The 23,861-nt window shown below is 53.8% G+C and overlaps 2 protein-coding genes across 10 annotated transcripts in view; one reads left to right on the forward strand and one right to left on the reverse strand.

Annotated features, from left to right (window-relative positions):
* MAP7D1 (MAP7 domain containing 1) lies at positions 1–21,950 on the reverse strand. Of its 9 annotated transcripts, none has more exons than XM_081054724.1 (18): positions 21,606–21,912; positions 8,941–9,291; positions 8,649–8,717; positions 7,935–8,098; positions 7,036–7,150; positions 5,510–5,620; positions 4,193–4,315; positions 3,927–4,096; positions 3,679–3,824; positions 2,819–3,147; positions 2,325–2,475; positions 2,091–2,229; positions 1,861–1,965; positions 1,523–1,576; positions 1,305–1,347; positions 1,111–1,201; positions 801–994; positions 1–592 (listed from the first exon to the last, which is right to left on the reverse strand). In XM_081054724.1, exons 1-18 carry the CDS (start codon positions 21,649–21,651, stop codon positions 582–584), a joined length of 2,412 nt encoding a protein of 803 aa, XP_080910850.1. In that variant the 5' UTR covers positions 21,652–21,912; the 3' UTR covers positions 1–581. The 9 variants fall into 9 exon arrangements, with proteins under 9 accessions (XP_080910850.1, XP_080910848.1, XP_080910853.1 ...); XM_081054722.1 differs by having other exon boundaries at positions 2,325–2,502; XM_081054727.1 differs by lacking the exon at positions 5,510–5,620 and having other exon boundaries at positions 2,325–2,502; positions 21,606–21,941.
* TRAPPC3 (trafficking protein particle complex subunit 3) overlaps positions 20,649–23,861 on the forward strand; it is a 15,148-nt gene continuing 11,935 nt past the window's right edge. Inside the window, exon 1 of the mRNA XM_081054735.1 lies at positions 20,649–20,846. The gene's annotated coding sequence lies outside the window, so the exon portion shown is untranslated. The remainder of the gene's footprint in view (positions 20,847–23,861) is intronic.

The following is a 23,861-nucleotide window of genomic DNA, read 5'->3' on the forward strand; positions in this document are numbered from 1 at the left end:
CAGAATTATTCTCATTTTATTTCTGGAGAAGTTTGATCAGATGCAGTAACACTGATTCCAGGCAAGGGCAAGGGGCATGGGTACCCCTAAAGCAACCAGCATCCTGTGGCCCAAGGTGCCCCCCATCCCCAGACCTGGGTTCCCCCTCAGTTACAGTTAAATAGAGAGGAAGATCTCCCCTGGGAGTCTTGGGAGGGTCTACCTCCTGCACCCACCCCCTCCATGCAGAGGAGTCTGAGCGCAAGCTATTTACAGTATTCACATCCACTGTACCCCACCAAACCAAGGCAAATACTACAGGCGGCCCTTCCTCAAGGGAGGAGACCAGAGAGGCTGTGAGTGTATGTGTGTGTGTTGGGGGAGGGGGTGTCTGCGCGTGTGAGCACACGAATGCATTGAGGAGCAGGGTCTGGCTCCAGCCAAAGAGAACAGTCTATAAGGTGCAGATTAAAAATAACAGAGAGGACCCAGCCCCAGGGGCCCAGGCCACTTCCGGCTTTGTTCTGTCTCTTTCTTTTCCAGACATCCTGGCAGATGATGCAAGGAGCCCTCACAGCTGTGCCTGGATCCAAGGCAACCCCTTAAAGGACTTCTGGGGAAAAAGTGGGAAGGGAACCAGTCAGGCAAACCATGCCTCCCAGCCCAGCCAGCTGAGGCGGAGGGATGGGGGCTTCAGGGTGGAGTGTGAGAGGGCCTGTGGTAGAGCTGGAAGAGAGGGCAGGGCTGGGGAAGCCTGGGAAGGCCTGGGAAGGCTGCTGGTGGGGGGGAAGGCTAAGGGTCCAGGAGTCAAGCATCCTTACCTGTGACCTGCGGGGGCTGCACCACAGCTTTCTTGAGGAAGGCTTCTGCCTCTGCGAAGGGCAGAAGTGCCTCTGGCGTTCGGCCCAGACTCTTGTCCCCAGAGGGCCCTTTGGGGGAGAAGCCATTCTCCTGGTGTGCTGGGAGAGGCTGCAGGCCATTCACCATGGACCCTGGTGACTCCTTACTTGGCAGGCTGTGGATACAGGGGCCAACACTTAGGCACCTCAATCCCAGGACAGCCCAGGCACCCCACATCTCCAGTCTGCCTCTGCCTGCTGGCTCAGGGCCCCTGGGATTGGGAGCTGGTACCTCCACTGAGGCTCCTGGGGGGCCAGCTCCTCTTTCTGCACAGCCTCCTTCTGCAGCACTGAGGGCCGAGACTCTCCGGTTTTGACAGGGTCTGTAACAAGGAAGGAATGGCCGTCAGTTGCTGGCTGGTGAGAAGAGGAGGTATGAGGATGGGGTGGTAAAGGGGATGGAGATGAGGGGAACAGGGCCTTTACCTGGGCTGGAATTGTTGGCATTTGCCTCCTTTCTGTCCAGCTTCTGCTTTGAGAAGGAAGAGCAGTCATACTCAAGGGATATCTGGTCCCACCCAACTGAGGTGCTGAATGCTTCCCTCCCCCAGCCAGGCCCTGGGCAGCCTGCCACAGCTCCTTCCCCCAGCCTCCTTTCCTCACCCGGCCCCATCTCCCAACACTGCCCTTTGGGGAGTCCTGACCTTTCTTTCAGCAGCTTCTGACTTCCGAGTCCTCTTCATGATCTCCTCCAGACGCTGTTTGGAGGCCCCACATCAGTTAGGCTCAAGCCTTACCCTAATCCTAAACCTTCCACCCTGGTCCTGGAGTCTTAGGGCCCTTTCAGCTCTCACCAGTTCCTTCCAGGCCAGGAACCAGGACTCACCCACCTCCTCCTTTTCCTACCCTTTACAAGACCACGCAGGGCCCACTCCCGAGCCCTACTAGTGCCATTAACTGAAGCAGGGACCTACCCCAAAAGATGGCCCTACCCACCTGCTTCCTGCCCACAGAAGCCCCCCCCCCCCCACTGCTCTGCTACCTTTTTGCGCTCTTGCCGCTCCTGCTCCTCCCGCTGGAAGTGCTTTTCCCGCTCCAGACGCTGGCGTTCCGCTTCTTCTCGGGACCGAGCTTCGGCTTCCTCTTTCTGCCAAAGAGCCCAGAGACCTTTAAGCAGCTGAACTCCAACCTTCCCTCTGGGCCAACCCTTGGCCCGCCAGCAGCAGGCACCTGTGCCCAGCCAGCCCTGACCACCCCTCCCTGCCCGGGCACCTGCTTCTGCAGCCGCTCCTGCTCCTCCTGCTCCGCCTGTGCCTTCTCTCGAGCCTCCTGCTCCTCCCGCCTCCGGGCCTCTGCCTCCCTCTCTGCCCGGGCCTCAGCCTCCCGCGCCAGCTGTTCCTCTCGCATTCTCCTGGGAGACGGGAAACTCAGGCTCAGTCCTGTACTTCTTCAGCAGCTCCCACATGGGCCCCTTCCCACACTCTCAGGGACTGAGGGGCCACTCACTTGTCTCTTTCTGCCTGTAGCTTTCGCTCCTGTTCCTCACGCTCCCGCTGTTCCCGGGCCTGGCGCCGCTTCTCAGCCAGGAGCCGAGTAGCCTCTTCTCGGTCTGTGGTGCCCGCCATAGGTTTGCTAGGGGTCGCCGGGGGAGCAGGGGCTGGGGGTGAAGTCAGGACAGCAGTATCTGGAGTGGGATCCAGGCCCAGAAGTCAGCACACACCAGCTCAGGGACCTCCAGCACCCCTGCATGCCCTGTGCTTCCTGGACCTCAGGGTGACCCACCCACCCAACTTCTGCCTTCAGCTTAGAGTGGTGAGGTCCTCCTCTCTGGCCTGTGTTCTGGGCCTCCACCAGCTGAGGGCAGGGGCCTCTGCTTCCTGTCTCCCAACACCCCGTCCGCAGGCATCTCTAGGAACCACACTGCTGACCACCGACCCCACACAGGCAAAGCTGGCTTCTCTCACCCTGCCCACCTCTCAGTCTCCTCTCTCCATGCCCACCTGCAGGGATCTCGGCTGTGGGCTGCTCCTTCTGGGGCGGGGCTGGGGTGGGTGAGGGCACAGGTGAAGGTGCTGGTGAGGCTGGGGCTGTGGGCTCCTTCTCGTCACTGGCCTTGCCCTTGCTCTGGTTCTTGTCCTCGGGTCCTGTCACACCGGGGCTCTCCTTTGCCTCATCCTTCCTCCGAACCCGCCCTTTGGGTGATGCAGTGGTGCCTCGGGGGGATGGTGGTTTTGGGGGCAGAGCATGGCTGGGCGCTGGGCTGGGGCAGGGAGAGGCAGGCCTATGCCAGGATGTGGAGGGAGAGGATGGCCGGGCCTTGGATTTGGGACTGAGAGAAAAGGGAAGAGTTAGGGTTGGAGGGCACAGAGTGTCCACACACACATACACACACGCTGGGCTTGTCATTTCCTCAGGGAACTGTCCCTCCTTCCCCCAAAGACTAGGTCTGTGGAGAACTGCACCCCCCCACACCTTATATGTTCTCACAGAACCATAGTATTTCCTTTGAGAGCATATATCTCAGTTTGTAATTATATATTCATTTGTGATCCTTTGATTAATGTCTGTCTCCCCGATAGCTAGTGAGATTAATGAGAGCAAGAATAAGGCCTGATTTGGCTCATCAAAACGTCCTCAGCACCCAGCCCAGTACCTGGCAGTTCCGTTCATTCATTCTACACGTATTGGTTGAGTGCTTATCAGATACCAGGCACTGTTCTAGGTACTAGGGTATTTCAGTGATCAAAACAATCAAAACAAAATTTTTAAAATCTGCCCTTATGTTTTCATTCTAGAGGTAGGTGCCCAACAGATATTTGTGAATGAATGAATGGCCTGGTGACATGCAGGCCATGTCCACCTGAGCTCAAAGGCCCCGCCAGTAGAGAGGCGCTGGCGCGGAGAGGCAGGCAGCGACTGACGTTTCTTGAGGCTGCGCTCCCGGGCCAGGGCGCTTTTCTCCTTCTCATTTTCCCGCTCCTTGTCCTTCTTCTCCTTTTTCTGCACCTGGTGAGGAAGGGGACGTAGAGTGGGTTAGCAGGGAGCAGAGTTCAGGGGCGTCCGTGTTCCCGGGCCGAGCTCCCTGTCCACACCTGCTTGGCCACTTACCAGTGAGGCCTCGGGCCTGCGGCGGACCGGGGCGGGGCTGCCCACAGCGCTGGGCTTGCGGCGCTCCCCGCGATCCCGGGAGGGGGCACAGCGGTGCACGCTGCTGCGGGGGGCGCTGCATGGCGGTGTAAGAGGGCTGGCGGAGGCCGAGCGCGGGCACACCGGCACGGCTGCGGAGGGATGAGTGCGGTCGGGGTGTGGCCCACATGCGAGGCTGGCCCCTGCCCGGCCCCTTGTGGGGGCTCTCCCAGGGCCAACGCCCCTACCCTGGTCCCGGCCATTGCGGGGCAGTGTGACCGCACTGCGACTCCGTGCCAGGAAGGAGAGGGTGGGCGTCATGAGACGGTCCACGATGCTGCTCTCCCACGCGCTCAGCTGCAAGCTGCGATCTAGGGGAGAATGCCAGGAGAAGCCCATCACCGCAGGGTGCCGCAGGAGACAGGCAGAGGCAAAGAGGGATGGCCAGGTACAATCCCCATGCTAAACCCAAGGCGTCTCCCCCAGGGTGCTCTCCCCCAATCCCCCCAGGGCCACACTTGTGTGCCCTGGGGGTCTGAATCTCACTGCAGACCCAAGCAACAAGACATTTCCCAGGGCAACAACATCCTGCAGTAACGTGAGGGTCCCCTCCTACCACGGCCCCAAGTGAGAGGGATCTGAACTGTGAGTATAGGAAGGCACCACCCGTGGTTGGTGGAAGACCAGCTGCACCCTTTTGTGTCCCACTGTATGGCCCTGCTCCTCCTGCTATTAGAGAACTGGCCTGGGAAGGCGTGACCCCATGGGATTGGGACGGTGAGGGTCCTTGTGCTCCTCTGACTCAGGGGAGTCCCAACTTTTAGGCATCCCATGCCAGGGAGAGGCTGCTAGGCAGTCTGGCTGCCTTGGGCCACAGTGCTCTGCCTGTCCCCTCAGCTGCTGCGTTATTTTTAAGCCTCAGTCAGGTGGGGTTAGTGTAGCAGCTGATTTGGTTGCTAGGCAACAATGCAACCAAATAAAAGCTGGAGAAATTTATAAATAACTCCTACCATGGCCCCTTCACATGAGAGCATCAGGGCATGGTGAGAACGCAAGAGCCATGCCACCCTGGTTGGCCACAACTCTGGAGCCAGCCAAGGCCATGGTTGGGGCTCTGAAGGCAGAGAGGGCAGGATTGCATGGGCCTTCCAGGGTGGAGCCAGAATAAGGGGCCCCCTCCACACACACAGCACCCAGGCCAGTCTGGTACTTGGGGGCAAGGCCACCTGCCTAAGGCTGGCCTATGCCAGCTGGCTGTGGTTGGAGATGAGGCTGCCTGCCCATTTCCACCCCCACTGGCTTTTGAGGCTGTCGCCAGGCTCTCTCTGCCTGCTCTCTGCCCTTTGTCTCTGTTCTCTCCCCTGCAGGGCACATCTCTGTCCTCAGAGTCCAGACCCAAATGCCGGCTCCCCCTAGGGGTGCAGAGCCCGGGGTGGGGTAGAGTGGGACTGGAGACCTGGACTACGTAAGGGCTCCGGGGACCTGGGGTCCTTGCTGAGCTCTGGAGGAGAGTTGGTGGGGGCCACAAGGGGCTCTGGAAAGAGCAGGGCTGGGCCTTCTCTTACTTCTACTGGGGGAGTTCCAGAGCGTGGCAGAGGACTTTGAGAGCCGCTTGTTGATTATAGAGTCCACGTGTTTGGGCAGGTTTACTGCCGACACGGAGCACCTGCTCCCACCTGGAGGGGAAAAGACACGGCATTAGGGCCGGGCCAGAAGGAGCCAGGGGGGGCACTGAGGCCTTCCATGCAGGATGCTCTGTGGGTGGGGTGGGAGAGGGAGGAGTGGGCAGGCTAGGAAGGGGAGGAGGAGGCAGACTTGGCTCTGGGAGGAGGGGTGGGTAGGTAACCAGGGACAACCTGGATTGGGGGAGCCGACGGAGAAGGAACAGAGGAAGGAGATGGAGTAAAACTAGAGAAACTACAGCCTTCCTGGCCAGGAAGCCATTCCCTAGGGCCGGGCGCTGCAACCCCTCTCCCATAACCACCCAATGTTGGCACTTGCTGACACTGCCCAGCCAAGGTGCTATGGCCACAACTCCCACTTACTGGGACAAATGCAGAGACGTTCCTAAACAGAAGAACCCACAGTCACAGTCCTTCGCCACAAATCCACATCTTCACACGGACACACAAAGACATGCAGGCACAGGCATATAGAATGACAGGTACTTTTGCATGCATGTGTGTGCAGACATGCACAGATAGAGAAACACGAACAATAACAGACAGTGTGTCAGACCCAGATGCACACAGGCACAAGCACATTGAAGCCACTGCATCGTGGTATTTGTACCATTTGTTGGATGCTTACCATGTACCAGGCATTGTGCTGGGCACCACACACACGTTACCTCACTTGATCCTCCCAAACATCTACCTACGGCCTCAGAGGCAAGTAGTAGTGTTATCCCCATTTCACAGATGAAGACAGTGAGAAACATCAAGAGATTAGAGGTCGCACCACAAGTGCCAGAGCTGGGATCCTAACCCAATTCTGTCTGACTTGGGAACCCTCACGGAGGTCCACGAGGCCACAAGCACACCAAGGCAAACACGGGTTAAGGTACACAAGATCCATGAGCACATCCACCAAAAAGATACACAGCTAGAAATACTAATCCTTGCTATTACATTAAGATATCCAAACACAGTGGTACATACATGCCAGCAAAGACTCACACCAAAATCCATGATGGCCCTCCATGGAGAAAACTCAGAGACAAAAATCTACCTTCCAAGGCAGGTACATAAGGGGGTGATAGTTTTCTTTAAATATCCCATGTCTACAGGGCATTAAGGTCCTCTTTTATGTATCAGCAACTAGTAGTAATTGACAGGAGCAAAGAAAGCTACACATAAAATGACAGGTTTGACGAGCAAATCAAATGAACAGAATCCATCTCTGACTTAATAGTGGAAGTCCTTGGGAGGGGACAATTTGGTTTACAGACCATTCCAGAAGACACAAGTCACACGAAGCAAGGCATACCTCCTGCAGGGAGCTGTCAGTCCTTGCACTGATGCTTCTCCCTTCGCCACTCCTCAGCTCCCAGCCTCACCCACCCACCCACCAGCCCCTTCAGCCCACTCACTGGTCTTATGTCCCGGGGAGCTGTGGTGCAGGGCCCCTGCCCAGGACCAGCGCTGCTGCCGGATTTCGGCCCACGTCTTCTTCACTGACCGCTGGATGGCTGCTTCATAGCGCTCCTGGTGGGGATGGGAAGAGGGAAGGAGAAGGGGAATCTGGGCTCAGAATCATTCATCATACCTGGGAGAAAGGCCCCTCTTTCACTTGTGACAATGCCCCCACCCGCGGAAGTTTTCCCTGACTCACTGTGGATAACCAAGGTTACCAAATCCTTGCTATGATTAAGGACCATTTGCAATAAATCCCTTTCAACTTGTTCCTGGGGAGCTTTTCACTCTACTTGAGTCATTTCCTGGGTGTATGAGCTATTTCTCAGAGGATGGGGTGGGATTTTCTCTGCCTACGGCTCCCAGGTGGGACCATGTCCCCCTGACAGTGAGGGTCCTGACCTTGGGGCTATGTGTTCCTTTTAGCCTGAGGTCACCGTGGGGCAGAGCCAGACCACCTTTTCCTTCATTTTCTCATTGATGCTCAAGCCAGGGCTCTTCTCACGTCATAAAACTCAGCACACTCACAGACTCATCTCTGATACACGCGCACACACACACACGCACACACACATACACACACAGGCACACATACAAATACTTGTACTAATAGCGCATAGTTACAGGTGCCCAGCCAGCACTTACTGACCCAACTATGTCTGCAGTTGCACAGAGGCCCAGATATAGTACCCACAGGGTCCCAGCTGGAGATGAGAACGCAGATACGACCAAGTAGACAGAGGGGAGTCAGAGGTGTGAACGCAGAGGTGTGTACATACTGAGCCAGTGTAGAGACGTGCACACACCCAGGTACGCAGATCCATGCATATGCAGTCAGAAGTCAGCAGCAACATACCTTGTTTTTCTCGAGCTTCTGTCGCTGCCGCTCCTCCAGGGCCGCTCGGCGCTGCTCAGCTTTGAGCCGCTGCTCCTCCAGCCGCCGACGGCGCTCCTGGAGCTGCTTCTCCCGCAGTGCCTTGGCCTTCTCCTCCTTCTCCAGCCACACTGCCTTCTTGGCCGCTGTGGGAAAGGCACCCCAGAGGGTGTGAGGGGGGCTGCGTGGGGTGGGCCTTCCTGTTACCCCAGCCCTGGGTGGGCCTTTCTCCTGCCTGCTTGGCGGGGAGGTGCCTCCGCTGTCAGACTCCCACCACAAATTAAAGGGCTTCCTGAAGACAGGCTCAGGCCTCAGAACGGGAGGCCTGTTTGTCCCCCACTAGCCGCCTGGTCACTCGGCACTGAAGGAAAAATGAGTTCTTTGGTGCCAGATCCCTGTCTGACTCTGGGGCCTGCTGGACGGATTGTCACGTATTGCGATTAAGAGCCCAAGCTTCTGGGTCTGAACCTCAGGTCCTCCAGGTACTCCATGAGCTGTGGGGCTCAGGCAAACAATTTCATCTCTCTGAGCTCGTTTCCTCATCCTCAGAATGGGCTGAGAGGATGAACGGGGATAACGTGTAGACTACACTTAGCACAGCACACATAATTACGTGTTCCAGAAGTGTTAATGTCATTAATAGGGTGATGACGATGATGGTGATGATGATGATGATGATGCTTCCTAAACACTCACCCAGGTACTTGGCCCGCTCTTCTCGCCGCTCCTTTGCCAGCTTGTGTCTCTCTCCTGCCTTCTTCACATCTTTGGAGAGGAAATAAGAATAGACTTAGGTCAAGTGGCTCCTCCCAAGGAGAGTCAGCCTCAGCGCCTTCCCCTCAGGCCTCACCCCATCCCTTAACCCATCTCCTCCAGGGCAAAGGGATTCCCTCCGGCGGTATCACCCAGGGCTGGGACCCGGAACCAAAGGGTCTTGGCCCAGGAAAGGGGAAGTCACACACACCTTGTGTGGGGAAATCACACACACCTTGCTTGGTGGAAGGGCTATCCGAAGCTGGCATTGCTGTTGGAGAAGGCTGGCTGCTCCTTCGAGTAGGCCTAGAATCCCGTGGGCCTGTGGCTGGTGGAGTGGGTCCCCTGATCTTCGCTTCTGAGAATGGGGACTCTTCATGCTGGGGGGCTGGTCTAGGCCCAACCGGCCCTGAGAGGCTCTCTGGTTCCAGTGGGAGCTGCTTAGAGCTAGTGGCATTCTTCATGGCAGGAGGGGTGTCTGGGGGAGTGTCAGGGACCAGGGCTGATGTTGGTGGTGGTGGTGGTGGCGGGAAGGGGTCACCTTCTGGAGAAGGTCTTGGCTCTGGGGGGGTCCTGGCTGCCACAGCTGGAAGACCAACACAAGAGAGGAGAGAGTCAGACAGTACACCTGCACCATCAATTCAACACATAGCTCTCTCCCTTGTCCAACTGACATTCATTCATTCACATAACATGTTCATTGAGCTCCTTCTTTGTGCCAGGCCCTGTTCCAGACAGACACTAATGATATAATGGTGAGAAAATAGCCATGGTCCCACCCTCTAGCAGGGCAGACAAACAGCTAGGCAATTACAGTATCGAATAAGTACTATGTCTGGGGGTAACACAGCAGAAATAGTTAACCTACATTTGGGGGCTCCCTGAAGAAGTAACCAAGCCAAGATCTAAAGGATGAGCTACAGTTGGCAAAGCCAAGAGGAGAGGGCTCTGGTGAAGAGAAGAGAGTTTGCAAAGGGGCAGAAGGGAGCAGGGCATATAGGGAACATAGAAAAAGTTTGTAGTACTTGTGGTGCACCAAATGGTAATGATTGGTTTCTATGTCTGCTTCCTTCACCTTGCTGCTTTACCTCAGGGTCACAGTGCCCAACCCTAAGTCTGGTGCTCAGAGGGCGCCAGTGCTGGGAATATGGGACTGCCCAAGAGGAAAGACATAAGCATGGGCACAATTAGGATTCCCAATGGGGTGGACAACCAGCTTTGTCCATTTTGTAATCTCTTTTTCATTTTCCCAACCACACTCAGATTTCTTCTTTTACAACATTAGTGTTTCAGAGTCCTTATAAAAGATACCGAAGAGCCAAGTAAGGAAGCCACATGATTTGGTATGTATGTGTGTATGCACACCTGAGAGCACATGTACACTATGGGGCAGCTGAAAGACAGGCCTCGGTGTCAGTCAGATGTCACCAATTCTGATGTCACCATCCCAAGACGGGAAAGACCTGCCCCACCCCAAGTCAGTCAACTATGCTAAGCCTCAGTTTTCATATCTGTAAAAGGGGGGCAATGATCTCAGGCTAATAGAGATGTCAGTAAAGTGCCAGGCATAATTTATGTGCTGGGAAACAACACGCCCCTCCCTTTCCCTGTGGGTCTTATGAAGCTGTCAAAGAGAAGCCTCTGCATGTTGAGCCCTGGTACCATCTGCTACTGTCCTCTGGGCACTGAGGGGACCAGTGGGGATATACACAGGCACTTATCTGGGCTTAGGGAGCAGGACCAGGGTCCATGGGAAGATGAATCCAGGGAAGCATGGTTTTGCTCTTGGTGCCTCCACCATACTGGGCCCTCTGCTCTGGGAACTCTGGCCCTCTCAGGAGGTGGCAAACTCCCCATCCCTGTGGGTGACAATGTGTATGCAGGGACAGGACACCCCCAAGAGTGATCTTTGGGACCGAGCATCTTTTTCAGGGAGTCAGATGTCCGGTGTTTGAGGATGGGCTCTGAAGGCAGACTATTTGAATGTGAATTCTGACTTCCCCACCAACTGTGTGATCTTGGGCTCGTTACAGACCCTCTCTGTGCCACAACTCTTCTTCAATAAACTGCAAATCATACCTACCTCACAGTATTGTGATGAGCGTTAGTGATAACAAAACCATTAACAGTTACATATTTCCAGATAGCTTCCAATGTTCAAAGCATTTTACACATATTAGTTTTAATTCTCATTGACAGTACTTATGAAGGAGGCACAACAAATACCTCTTTCATACAGATGAATAAAGTAAAGCGAAAAGAGATTAAGTAATTTGAGGTCACTCAGCTGGGAAGTGACAGAGGTTGGACTCGCACCCAGCATCTGTCACCAGAGCCCATGCTCTTGCTCATCATACCGTCCTGCCTCTGTTTAAGTCAGTATGAGGTAACATGTTACGCAATGAAATTATCTGAGGCTCACTCTATTTTCCCCTCATTTCTTCCCTTCCAGCTTCTTAGGCTCCAGGCAAGAGCCTCAGCTGAGGCGCTGTCTCCCCAAAGGCCCCTCCAATTCCTCCAGCACCTAGGCTCCATGCCAGTCCATCCAGCTCTCTCCATACCAGCTCCAGAAGGCTGCCTGCTCACTGCTAGTCTATTTCCCAGCCACCTGCAAACTCCTTTCCAAGTCCAATCGTCAATAAAACTACAGCAGATCCTTAAATAACGTCATTTCATTATAATGTTGATGAGATCCTGTAGGAACTTAACTCTTGTTTATAACAATTAGCCTTTGGTAAAATTGGTTTCACTGGGGGCTGACCGGGTGGCTCAGGCGGTTACAGCTCCATGCTCCTAACGCCGAAGGCTGCCGGTTCGATTCCCACATGGGCCAGTGGGCTCTCAACCACAAGGGTGCAGTTCGATTCCTCGAGTCCGGCAAGGGATGGTGGGCTGCGCCCCCTGCAACCAGCAACGGCAACTGGACCTGGAGCTGAGCTGCGCCCTCCACAACTAAGATTGAAAGGACAACAACTTGACTCGGAAAAAGTCCTGGAAAAACATACTGTTCCCCAAAAAAGTCCTGTTCCCCTTCCCCAATAAAAATCTTTAAAAAAAAATTGGTTTCACTATATGTTGTCTCTCTTAAAAGTCACAGAAAGTATCAATGACATTAAGTGAGGACTTACTGTAGTGGCAACTCTTCAGTGAGTGCTTACTACGTACCAGGAGCTGAGCTAGACCTTTCATACCCTCATCGTGCATCCTTGTATGAACTTTGAGAAGTAGAGATTCTTATCCCCATTATACAGATGAGACAATCACAGCTTATTCCATTGAGTGATTTGCCAGGGTCACAGAACTAGTACATGGCAGCATTGCAACCCAGGACTGTCTGGGGCCAAAAGGCCTAGATGTGTAAGTCCTAAGTTTGAAAGCTAAGGGTGAAGCCTGTTTATTGCTATTCCCCTTGCACCTGTGCGTGCTGCAGGTGTTGTAAGGAAAACTGGTAGGCGGGTGTTTGTCTAGACCTAGGCAAATCACACCCACCAGGTAAAATAGTGAATGTCCTGATGAGCTGTGTGGGAGGAGGTAGGGGAGTGATGCCAGGAGGGACCTGTGCCTGGGCATCCGAGGCAGTGGGGTGGAAAGGACTTTGGCTTCAGAGTCTGACAGGCCTGAGTGGAGAATCCCAGCTCTGCTGTGGGTCCTTGGGCCAGCCCTGAACCTGTCTGAGCCTCAGTTTCCTCACCAAGTTGTTAAGACCAATGGTGAGTAGATATGTTATCTCCGGCACCTGCCCAAAAGAATCTGTCCACTTCTCCCCATCTCTGCCACAAGAACCCATGTGGGTCAGGCCTTCACCCCCATTGCTTTATGACTCTGCTCTTCTCAAGGTCACCAATGACTTCCATTTTGCCAAACCCAGCAGCCATTTCTCTGTCCTTGTCTTGCTCACCTATCAGCCACATTTGACTTAACATGTTCCCCTGAAAATAAGACCTAACCGGAAAATAAGTCCTAGCATGATTTTTCAGGATGACATCCCCTGAACATAAGCCCTAATGCATCTTTTGGAGCAAAAATGAATATAAGACCCGGTCTTATTTTTGGAAAAACACGGTAGTTGATCCTTTCGTGCTCCTTGAATACTTTCTTTACTTGACTTTGAAACCAACATGCTTTCCTGGTTTTCCTTCTACCTTTTCAGTCTTCTTTGCTGATCCCTCTTAACTTGCTAACCGCTCAGCGCCAGAGTGCCCCAGGGCTCAGTGGAGGATCTCACCTCTTTTCTCTCTACATGCATTTCCTCGGTGATCTCATCCAGACTCATGGCTTTAAATACCATCACTCTGCTGATGACAACCAAATTTGTTTCTCCAGTCCAGACCTCTCCCTTGAGTTCCAGTTTCGCTAATACAACTCCCTACTTGATACTCCTGGAAGTCTTACAGAAACCCCAAATTTAACACATCCAAAACTGAGTTCCCGATCTTCTCTCCCCAAAATGATGCCCCTCCTTCCCCCCATTTTCTCCATCTCAGTCAATGACAACCCTGTCCTTCCACTTTCTCAGGCCAAAACCCTTGGAATCATTTTAGACTCTTATCTCACACCCCATATCTAATCTCTCCGTAAATCTTTTTGGCTCAATGTATAAAATATATTCTGAATCCAAGCACTTTCACTATTTCCACTTCTAATATCTTGGTTCAGCCACTACTGGCCCTTATAAAAGACCCCCGCTGCCATTCTTTGTTACCTTTTAGTCTTTTCTCAACACAGAAGCACATGATTCTGTTTAAAAATAAATCAGATCAAGTCACTCCTCTGACAAAATCCTCCAAAGATGCCCCATCTCCGGGGGAGGAAAAATCAAAGGCATCACAATTGCCTCCTCCAAGATCCTTCTGGATCCTCCCTCTCCAGTCCATTACCTCTGAGCCTCATCTACTCCTCCTCTTCACCCCTGCTCAGTCTGTTCCAGCCACTGTTCTTTAAATGTTCCAGGCACATTTCTGCCTCAGGGCTTTGCACTCAAGGTTCCCTCTGCTGAGAATTCTCGGCCCCCAGACTCTGCATGCCTCACTCCCTCACCAACTTCAGGTCTTTACGCAAATGTCACTTCTCAAAGATGCCTTCCCTGACCCCCTATTGAAAATTACAAATTGCAATTGAACTCTCCCTCCCCTTTCCATCTGTATTTTCTTCTTTCCCACTGTATCTTTCTCCACAAGCATTAACATCATTTTAATACTCTTTCCCGTTGGCAGAAGATAATCTCCATGAGGGAACACATTTTGGTCTATTTTGTTAGCTCTTCTATCTCAAAGGCCCGCAGAGGCTGGCACACAGGTGCTCCACAGCCATCTGTTGAATGAGTAAACCAATGAACTCCACCCTAGCAGACATCATCAGCATCTCTCTGACCTGGATGATTGTGAAGTCCTCCTAGCACTCTCCCCACACCCATCCTCACTCTGCTCTCCATGGAGCAGCCAGAGTCATTGTTTCCAAATGCAAATTTGAGCATCATACTCTCTCCACTTGAAACCTCTCAGCGGCTTCCCATTGCTCTGAAGATAAAGATACAATTCTTGAACACAAGCTCAAGTCTGGCCTAGTCTGAAGTCCCTATCCCCACCCCACTCCCCACCTCTCGACTCTCTCTTCCATGTTACCTGCTTGCTCTCTGCACGCCAGCCACACTGACCTTCTAATTCTGATAACCATCCAAGCTCCCTCCAGCCACGAGGCCTTTGCACAGGCTCGTTCGCCTCTTTTCTTCAATAACTCCCATTTACCCTTCATGTCCTAGCTCAGTCACCATTTCCTCAGGGAAGCCTTCCCTGACCTCTCTGGAGCACTTGACTGTTACAAGTTTAAATTTCCGTGTGTGTGTGTGTGTGTGTGTGTGTGTGTGTGTGTGTGGTTGTTGTTGTTGTTGTTGTTGTTTTGTAATTGTCAGCCTCCCACGAGACTCTGAGGAAGCCCTACAAGGGCTTGGCCATGTGTGCTTTGCTCGCTGCTGCCTCCCCAGCAGCTACCACACTGCCACGTAAGTGGAGACAGTCACAAAGTGCTGTTGAATGAGAATAAAGCGCTGTACGAGGAAGCTACACTCGCCTACAGCAGGTGCCTAGAGAGATTTTTACTCTAAAAAAGAGTGAATCCATGTGGCAATTTATTGCAAAGGGATAAGCACTTAAAGGGAAGCAAAACAACTCTACCTCAGTTGAGTTTGGGCAGCTTCCTAGACTGAGGTAGAAGTTAATAAAAATAATAATGAGTGTTTACTCCAGCAGCTCAACAAGAAAGACTTCTCGAGAGACAAAACAGACTCTTGGAACTCTTTTTTTTGACCTGGCGGACTATTGACCTGGAATACAAATATTTTCCTCAGAATTATGCCAACCCTGACAAAATGTCATCGGGACAGTGTTATCTGGAACAAATTTTATTAAGCCATATTAATTCCTTGGTTAGTTATCTATGTGATATGGTTAAACCAATTTCTGATTATTCCCATTTTTAATCGTCGAATGTGATCATTTTATTTTTGGTTTGTGTTAAATTGTGAGGTTGTAGCCACTTAGTTTTGTTTTGCTACATTGATATCTACCAGAAGTATTTGTTAAGAACTGGATAAGAGTCAGATAGTTTGTATTTATTTCTTGGCACAAGAGTATTAGCAAGGCAAAGGTACAGGATTTGGTGGTAGGGTCAGTAAGTCCTGTCTTCTCGAGCCCCAAGAGGGAGTGTACCTGCCTGGCTCTGCAGAAAGATCCAGGCCAAGTCCCATGGAGGGCCTGTCACATTACTGCCCTTCTCCACCCTCTGGGAGCTGGCAGTCCTTTCCTCTCGTCCCTCTCTCCTCCCACCTCAACAACTGCTGCTGGGTCAAACATTCCCCAACACTGATAACTCAGTCTGGCTTTTCTATTTGCCTCCCTGCCAGTGTGAGAGCTCCTGGAGAGAAGAGACTGGGTTTTAATCCTTGTTGCAACCTCTGTACCTGCCCGGCACAGAGTAGGAGTTCTATGTCTGTTTAGTGAACACCTGGATGGATGGGTTGTGGAAAGCTACCTACCCAGAACATAGTCAAACCCCAAGCTGCTCCAAAGCCTCGCCTCTCTAATCCTAAATGTCTTGGTCATATCAGAGCCCTGTGTGTGCCCTGCCAGCTCCTAAGCCCAGGAAGGGAGGCAAACTAATTTATTGAAGCACTTTCCCTCATCTCATTTAATTCCTATGACAGTCCTAAAGGGAAAGTACTTTGAATGGCCCCTGTTTCACAGGTGAGAAAACTTACTCAGACAGGTTAAGCAAATTGCTCATGTCAGTGTCAGAGGTAGGATACGAACCCAAGGCTGTCTGATGACAAAACCCTTATGTCACTCTGTTTCTGGTAGACATCACATCACCCCTCCCCAAAGCTCCTTCCTGTTTCCTGAAGAAGGAAGTGATTTGGTGGTTCCCCCAGGGAGGTTTCCCCCATGATGGTGAAGGGTACAGGTGGGGCCTGCAGGCACTGAGCTCAGAGTACAGGAATGTAGGGAAGGCAGGCTCCTGTCCAGGCTGGCCACCAGGAGGAGGAAGTGAGGCACCTGGGCCAGGGTGGGGAAGAGTGGTCCTCCTGCAGGGGGCAGAGCAAGGGATTGCCTAGGGAGAGCTGGCTGGAGAGGAGGGAGTGCACAGACAGCACTTCTGAGTGGGGAGCTCGGGGAGGCAGAAGCCTGAGGCAGAGAGAGGAAATGGGACAGAAATCAGCACCTCTTGCCAGAGCCCTCCTGGCTGTCACAGAAGCCCTTTACGTGGTGGCGCTGGACCAGACAAATGAAGACTGAGGCAGACAAAGGGACAAAGACACACAGGGAGACAGAGTACACACCACAGAGAGAAAGAAACACCCAGTGTGGACAGAGCCCTCACAATGGCTAGAGATGAGATACATTCCTCTCTCACACACAGGAAACAGACTTGCTGAAATTGGGAGCTCTATAGACACACACACACATACATATCCTTAGATCCACACACACACACACACACACACACACACACGGAGCCAGGCATCCTGTCTGTGTGCCGCAGAGACACACACAGCACTCAGAGACACAGTGTCCCCAGCATATTTGTACAGTCTCATCCAGGTCACTTTTGCCTTGCCCCTCCGGGTGCTCCTCTCCCTGGGCCCAGGGAAAGTGCGGTGAACAGCAGCAACAGCTTATGTGTGTCAGTCACAACTAAACACTTTAAACACATCAGTCCATTTCGTCTTCACCACAATCCTATGAGGTAGAGATTATTACCCCATTTTACAAATGAGAAAATATATTCAGAGAGATTAAGATGCTTGCTTAAGTCACACAGCTGCTGAGTAGCAAAGCTGGGGTTTGGACAAGAAACCAATTTGTCAGTTTGTACCTTCACTCTGCTCCCCAAAGGGGGCAGCCCCCTGGGGTCCTCTCCTGGAGAGATCTGCTAGGAGGATGGGGGGTAGGCAGGATGGACAAACCCTGGGGGACGCCTAATTGTGGGGTTGGGACAGAGGGGGGCCTTAGGAGGCAGCATTACTCCCAGCTGAACCAGCTGTGAGAGGGAGTGAACTAGGAGAGGGCCAGTCTGCTCCAGCAGTCCTCAGAAGTTAGGGCACTGGCTCTTGACAGCAGGGCACCCGGGCCTCTGTGCGCGATAAAGCCGGGAACCCAACTGAGATTGCAGATCTGAAGGAGCTCTCTGGCCGTGTTGGCGGCCATTGTTCCCAGCCTCCAATCAGGAGCACCCACTTCCTGTTATTTTAGGCGGCAGGAAATGACCCCATCCCGCAGCCCAGGCCCCACCACAGCCCTCCCTCAGCCCCCACAGAGCTGTCCACGCTGAGGCATACATGCTGAGGGCAGAGGCCCAGCCTCTGGCCAAGGCCTGAGGACGACCCATTGGCGGGACTGTCAGCAGTGCCTGGGGTCAGGGCCTCCTTCTGGTCTGACTTGCTCAGAGCCAGCCTGAGAAAAAAAATCACCAAGACCAAGATGCAGAAGACCAGTCCTGCAAGGGAAGTGGGCCAGACTCTGTCACCAGCTGACTTGGTCATGGCAATTCAGCATAGAAATTTGGTGCACAGGCTTTAGAGTTAGATGGCCCTAGGTTCAAATCCTGCTCCTGCCAGTTCCTAGCTGTGTGACTTTAGGCAAGTGACTTTGCCTCTCGGAGTCTCATCTGTAAAATGGGGATACTTAAGCTATTGTTTTGAGGATCAAATGAGACAATGCATGTGACACTCTGAGCATTGTGTCTGGCCCAGAGAAGGCCCTGAATAAATAGTAGTGGGAAATAAGTTGGTTCACCAAGGAGTCTATTCCTGGCCCACATCTGTTCTTACAAGTGGTGAGGAGTGCTGATGGGGGCAGTGATACCATGCCCTCTACTCCCTACCATGCTCTTTGCTCCCCTCAGGACAGAGCTGCAGCTGAGAGGTGATGGAGGAGACACTGAAGACTGTGCCCAGGGTGCCAGGCAGAGCTGCCACTGCCAACAAAGCTGCATTATCTGGGCCTGGCTCCTTGGCTCTCTCACTGGCCCCATGGCCCAGCAGGGACCCAAGGACACGGCTCCCAGCTGCTTGCAGCCTAACTTCCAGCCTAGGTCAAACCTGAGATCTGCCCTGAACTCCCTCAAGTGCCACCACTTCTAGTCTGGGCCCTGCTTTTAACTTCTTTCCCCCTCCCTTAGCCTGCCCCACCAACAGCTGATGCCCATCCTAAGGGGAAGGTGTGTGTGGGGGGTGGGGGGGTGTGAACTGGCTTGGTGCCCCTTCCTCGTTTGCATCTGCATGACTGCACATCAGGGGCTCATTAGAGACCTCATTACTGGGCCCACCAGCCTAAGGAGGGAGGAAGCTGTGAGTGGGAGGTGCCAGCCAGGCTGGCTGCTGTATGCAGAGATGTGGACCATCGTGCCAGTCTCACCAACTTCTACTCTTCCTTTCAGGTCCACCTCAAATGCCTCCTCCTCTGTGAAGCAGAACCCTCTGTTCACTCTGTCATCATTATACCTGGGTTTCGCTGCAGTGAACAAATCCACCTCCCCCTCTGGGCCAGCAGCTCCCCCAGGGTAGGGACTCTGTCAGATTCACTTCTCTGCCCTCTGTACAACCAACAGCAAGCTGGCACATGGTGCTCATCAGCATGGGTGTGCTGAATGGCTGGCTATACCCATCTCCTGCGTCTCTGTCCTACTCCCACTGCCCCACTATACCCTGGCTTATGTCTGTCTAGAACTCCCATTCTCCTTGCTCTCTGTCCCATATTTATCTCCTAATTAATCATACCTCCTCGTCAGGCCTCTAAAGGAATTAAAAATAATAATGACAAATAAAATAAGAAACAACAACATGAAAATAAAATAAATAAATAATTTAAAAAGAAAAAAATAACGACAAAAGACAAATAGCTCGTGTTTATTGAGCACTAACTATATGCCAGGGCCCAGTCTAAGTGTTTTATGTGTTCATCTAATTTAATGACCCCAATGTCTCTATAAGATAATTTCTAGCATTATTCTCATTTTATAAATGGGAAAACTTAAGACTTAGCTTAAGTAACTTACCTGAGGTCATGCAGTAATAACTTATGAAACAGAGACTTAAACTCTGATTCCAAAGCCTACATTCTTAAGCAAACTGACTCTCAATTCCTGCCCTCACCTCTCCCAGTTGTATTTGGTATTTCCCTGCTGGCACCAGTTCCAATGATCATAGCTATAATAATGGTAATAACACTATACTGAGGGTGTCTGTCAGGATCCTTTAGGTGCCTCATCTCTAACATTAACCACCCTCACATTAACCACCAAGATGGATAACACTGCCTCCATTTTTCAGGGGCATGAATTGTGTCTGGAGGAGGTAAGTTACTTGCTTCCGTCCAGTAGCCAGTAAACGGCTTACTGAGATTTCCATCCTGGTTTTCTGACCCAAAGGCAAGTGCCACACTTGTCTTCTACTCCATGCTACCTTTTGTTAATGCTCAGTGTGCAAAAGGAACGCAAAGAGGACAGGGATCATGTCATACGCACTCAGTCTCAGACCTATGCCTCAGATTCTCACAGGGCACATACAGTGGCCAGGACCTTTATTCCTGGGAAGCTTTTGGCTCCGAGGGGACCTCTGTCACCTTCGATTTCTATATAAGGACCAGGCACCATTATGATCCAGGTTCTCATGTAACTCCATCTAAATCCCTGTGGACAGAATAGTCTTCCCAACCAGAACTCTATATACAGGCTCCCCAGTCCAGCCAAGCATCCCACCCATGCCTCATACTCAGCCCAGACATCCCACTCAAGTGCCCTAATTATAAAGTAGCCAGCCACTCAGGCCATCATCTATGGCCCAGTCACCACCTCCATTCAGGTCCTGTACACACCAGTGACGCTCAGGTACAAAGGGCCGATAACTAGATGGAATGGACTCAGGCTGGGCCTCCCTGGGTGTTCCCTCAGGTTCAGCAGAGCCAAGACAGAGCCAAGCGCCCTTGTTCCAGCACAGCCTACAAACCTCCCAAACCACACCAGCCTAAGAGCCTCCCCTCTGTGTCCTCCAACTCCCACACCCACATGATCCCCTCCAAGCACCCACACTGGCATGGGGAGGAGCCCACCCACAGCCAAGTGGCTCCACCTTGTCCTGGGCTCTCCACACCCACAGACACTATTTCATCCTGGGTCCACGCCCCAAGGGCCAGGGAGGTGACGGGGATTAGGCTGTAAGACTCTATGGAGGTGTGGGGATGGGGCCACCTCTCCCCTGAGTCAGTGGGAAAAGAACTTGGGTCCTCAGTTATCACCTTCTTCCCTCCCCTTCCAGGAAGAAAAAAAAAAAAGAGAAATCCCTCCCTCCGACACCAGGCCCAACCAGAAATCTGTCCCCACCCCCTCATCAGCTGCTCCCAGATCCGAATAGGATTTGCAGAAGTCCTAGGCGCTGGTGGTTGGTGGGGAGGGGGGGGGGGTAGAATGAGTGTATGAGTGTGTGTGTGTGTGTGTGTGTGTGTGTGTGTGTGTGTGTGTAAGGGGGTAGGCATCCAAAGCCTCAAGCTGAGGAATGATGTGGCAGGTCCCCGGAGTGCCGGCCTTGAGCCTTCACTTCATTCTCCAGGGGAAGACTCAGGCCCAGAGAGCCTGGAAAGGAGGGCGGGCGGGGTAAGCAGATTTACTTCTGTCCCCTTCCTCCCCAAATCGGGCTGGGTGGGCTCCGGAGCAGGCCTGGCTGCAGGGGAAGCGGCCCACTCCCCAGCTCCCGCCCTCGCCCCAAACAATGCCGCCTCCCCCTCCCCCTCGCCTTTATCCGCCGGGTTACTTGGCAGCGGCGGCAAGAGACCTCCCCCTCTCCTCCCCTCCCCTCCCCTTAGCCGGCCCACAGCAGCAACAGGCCCTTTGCGCGGCAGCTGGAGGGATGGAGTGGGGGCGAGGTCTGAGTCCCGGCCTGGGCGTGGAGGGTGCTAGGGCCTAGGCTTCGGTGTGCAGGGCTCCAGGCCTAGGAATCTGTACCCCCAACACACACATTCAGGCTGGGGTCACACGTGGCCACCGAGGATAGGAAGGAGGACAGACTCCCTGGCTCAATAGAAGAGGATCTTCAGGGCCTGGGTGAATAGGAAGGGGGATGGGGGCGGGGAAGTCGAGGTGGCACGGGGCTGGGGCGGAAGGGTCACCCGACAACTCCGGATCCCCGCGGATCCCGCCGCCCAGTGCGCCCCGGCGCCCAAATTGGGGGAAGGGGCAGCTGTCAGAAGATGCTTCCGTGGCCCCGAGCCGCCGCCGCCGCCTTTATTTTTAAACTTCAAGTGGTCAGAGGGCACGGCGGGGGAGGGTCCCCGCCCAGGGTCCCAGCTTTATCCTCGGCCTCCTGGAGACCCCTTGACCTCCAACCATCTCGCCTCTGCATGGCTCCCGGCATACCTGGGGGTGCTCCCGCACCCGGCTCGGCATGTGGACCGCTCTCCATGGCTGCGGCGTCACAGGGGGCTCTTGGGGTCTCAGTGGCGGCGGCGGCGGCGGCCGGCGGCCAGGCCAGGGGTCCCGCGGCGCATCACGCCCGGCCCGGCCCAGCGGACAACGACTCGGAGGCCGGGAAGCTCCGCGGAAGATAGAGGATGTTTCGGCTGGTGGCCTGCGAGTCTCAGAGTCTGCCGGCCGCCCAGGGTCTGTCGGCTCCGGCCGCGATCCTCCTCCCTTCCCGGCGCCGGCCCAGACCCGGCCGCGGCCCAACCCTATTGTACCGCCCGGGCTGGGCCTGGCCTCTCTGCTGGCGCGTACCAAGTGGGACGCAGGGAGGGCCGCCCCCGCAGCGTCCGGGACCCAGCCACTGCGCGCGTGGCCCGCCCGCCCCGCCCCCGCCCTAGAGCCTGGGCCTCGAGCCTCCGGACTCCTGTCCCGCGGCGGCCGCTGAGGGACGACCACCGCTCTAGGAGGACCCCCGCCGTCGAGCTGCGTCCCCCTGCGGCCGCGCGTTGGTACGCGCCGCCGCGCGAGAGGACTATGTAGGGAGCGCTCTGGTGACTCACCCGCCGCTAGGACTGGGGGCAGTAGGGGGAGCGGGGCTGGGAGCCCCCATCCCACCCTGGGGCCTGGGAGCTCTGGCTTTGAGACCTTGGTAGCCGCTTCAAGTCTAAGTTGCTTCCCAAACCCACCTCAAATAAAATCCGTCCGGAGAACGTCGGTAAACCTGAAGGAGGGTCACAAGGAGACCCCTAAAAGGGCTAGGCTTTTTCTCCTCTGATCATGGTTGTGATTGGGAGAGGCCCGGGAGCCTCGCTGCAGCCCTTCCTCCAGTATCCTATGGTTGGTGTCTTCTCTGCTCTTCTGGGGTAATTACAGGCCTGCCCCGCTGCTTTACCCAGGTCTCTAATCTGTTGGGTCCCTCCTGGCTCCAAACTGGGTGGTCCTGGCCCTGACCCTTCCCGCCCCCATCAGAGGACCCCTTCAGTCTCCTCGGAAGGATTTCCTCCCCTGTGGCCTATTGAAGAAGGGACTGAGCCCCTTCTGACACCCCTTCCCCAAATGGCCCAGCTTCCCAGGCCCCCAGAGTGGATCCCCCAGTCCCTTGTTAGTGCCAGCTGAGGTGGGGCCTCCAGCCAAGGCAGGCGCAGCCTGGGCAGAGAGCAGGGAGCTTGCTGGGAAGGTGGATCAATGGTGCTGCTGCAGGGATTGACAGGAGGAAGGAGGACGTGCAGCTGGGCCTGTCCACCCCAGCCCTGCCCTTTGTCCTGACCTCCAGAAGGTCAGTTCTCCAGGTCTCCATTGTCCAGAGATTAGGCCAGTGAGATGCTGTACTCCTGCTTCCCTTTCCCACCAGCTTCTCCTTCTCTGAGCAGTTCCAGAGAGCAGCCATTTCAAGGAGTGTGGGGAATAAAGGGGTCTGGGTCTCAGGCAACCTAAGAGGGAATAGTGAGTAGTTGGGGGGCCTGAACCCTCTGAGGAGGGGTTAGGGAAGGAATAGTTCCCCCTCCAGCCCCAAATCAGGAGAGGATTTTAGAAGGTTTGAAAGTGGAGCTGGTAACCTTAAGCTAGAGTCTTAACTTTTCTGAAACCCAGTTTGCTCACCTATAGTCAGGAAAATAATGGTACCATGAGGCATCTTGGAGTCATTGTAAAGGATAATTATGGTAATACAGATGGAGTGCTTAGCATAGAGCCTGGCATATAGGGAATGCTTAATAAATGGGCATGATGATGACGATGGGGCTTCAAAGGTCAAAGCAGATTAGGATGAGGAACAGATCCCCCATTTTTGTTGTCAGTCATCCCGTCTGCAGAAGGAGAGTGAGGGACCATGTGGATGATGAGGTTCGGGATTGTTTTTTGTGAGGTCAGAGGCCTCAGCGCCTGCATCTTCCAGAGTTGAACAGGCACACCCTGAGCCAGGCAGTGACTAGACACAGGAGAATTCATGAACAGAATCCAACAAGGGGAGAGCCCTCTGGGATGGTTCTTCCTCCACCCCCACTCCCACCCCAGATCTTGAGGTGACTGCAGGGACACAGACATATAGGTGGGAGTAGTGAGATACCCTCATTGGCTAGAGCCTAAGAATAGTGGGAGGGGACATAGTAGCTGAAAATGAAAAGATAGGCCAGGGATGGGTTGGAACACGATTGACCTCATGATGTAGGTCATGGGGAGCTGTTGAAGGTTCTTCAGAAGGGGAAGCATGAG

This window comes from Rhinolophus hipposideros (assembly GCF_964194185.1).
Source record: "Rhinolophus hipposideros genome assembly, chromosome: 8".
Classification (NCBI taxonomy): domain Eukaryota; kingdom Metazoa; phylum Chordata; class Mammalia; order Chiroptera; family Rhinolophidae; genus Rhinolophus; species Rhinolophus hipposideros.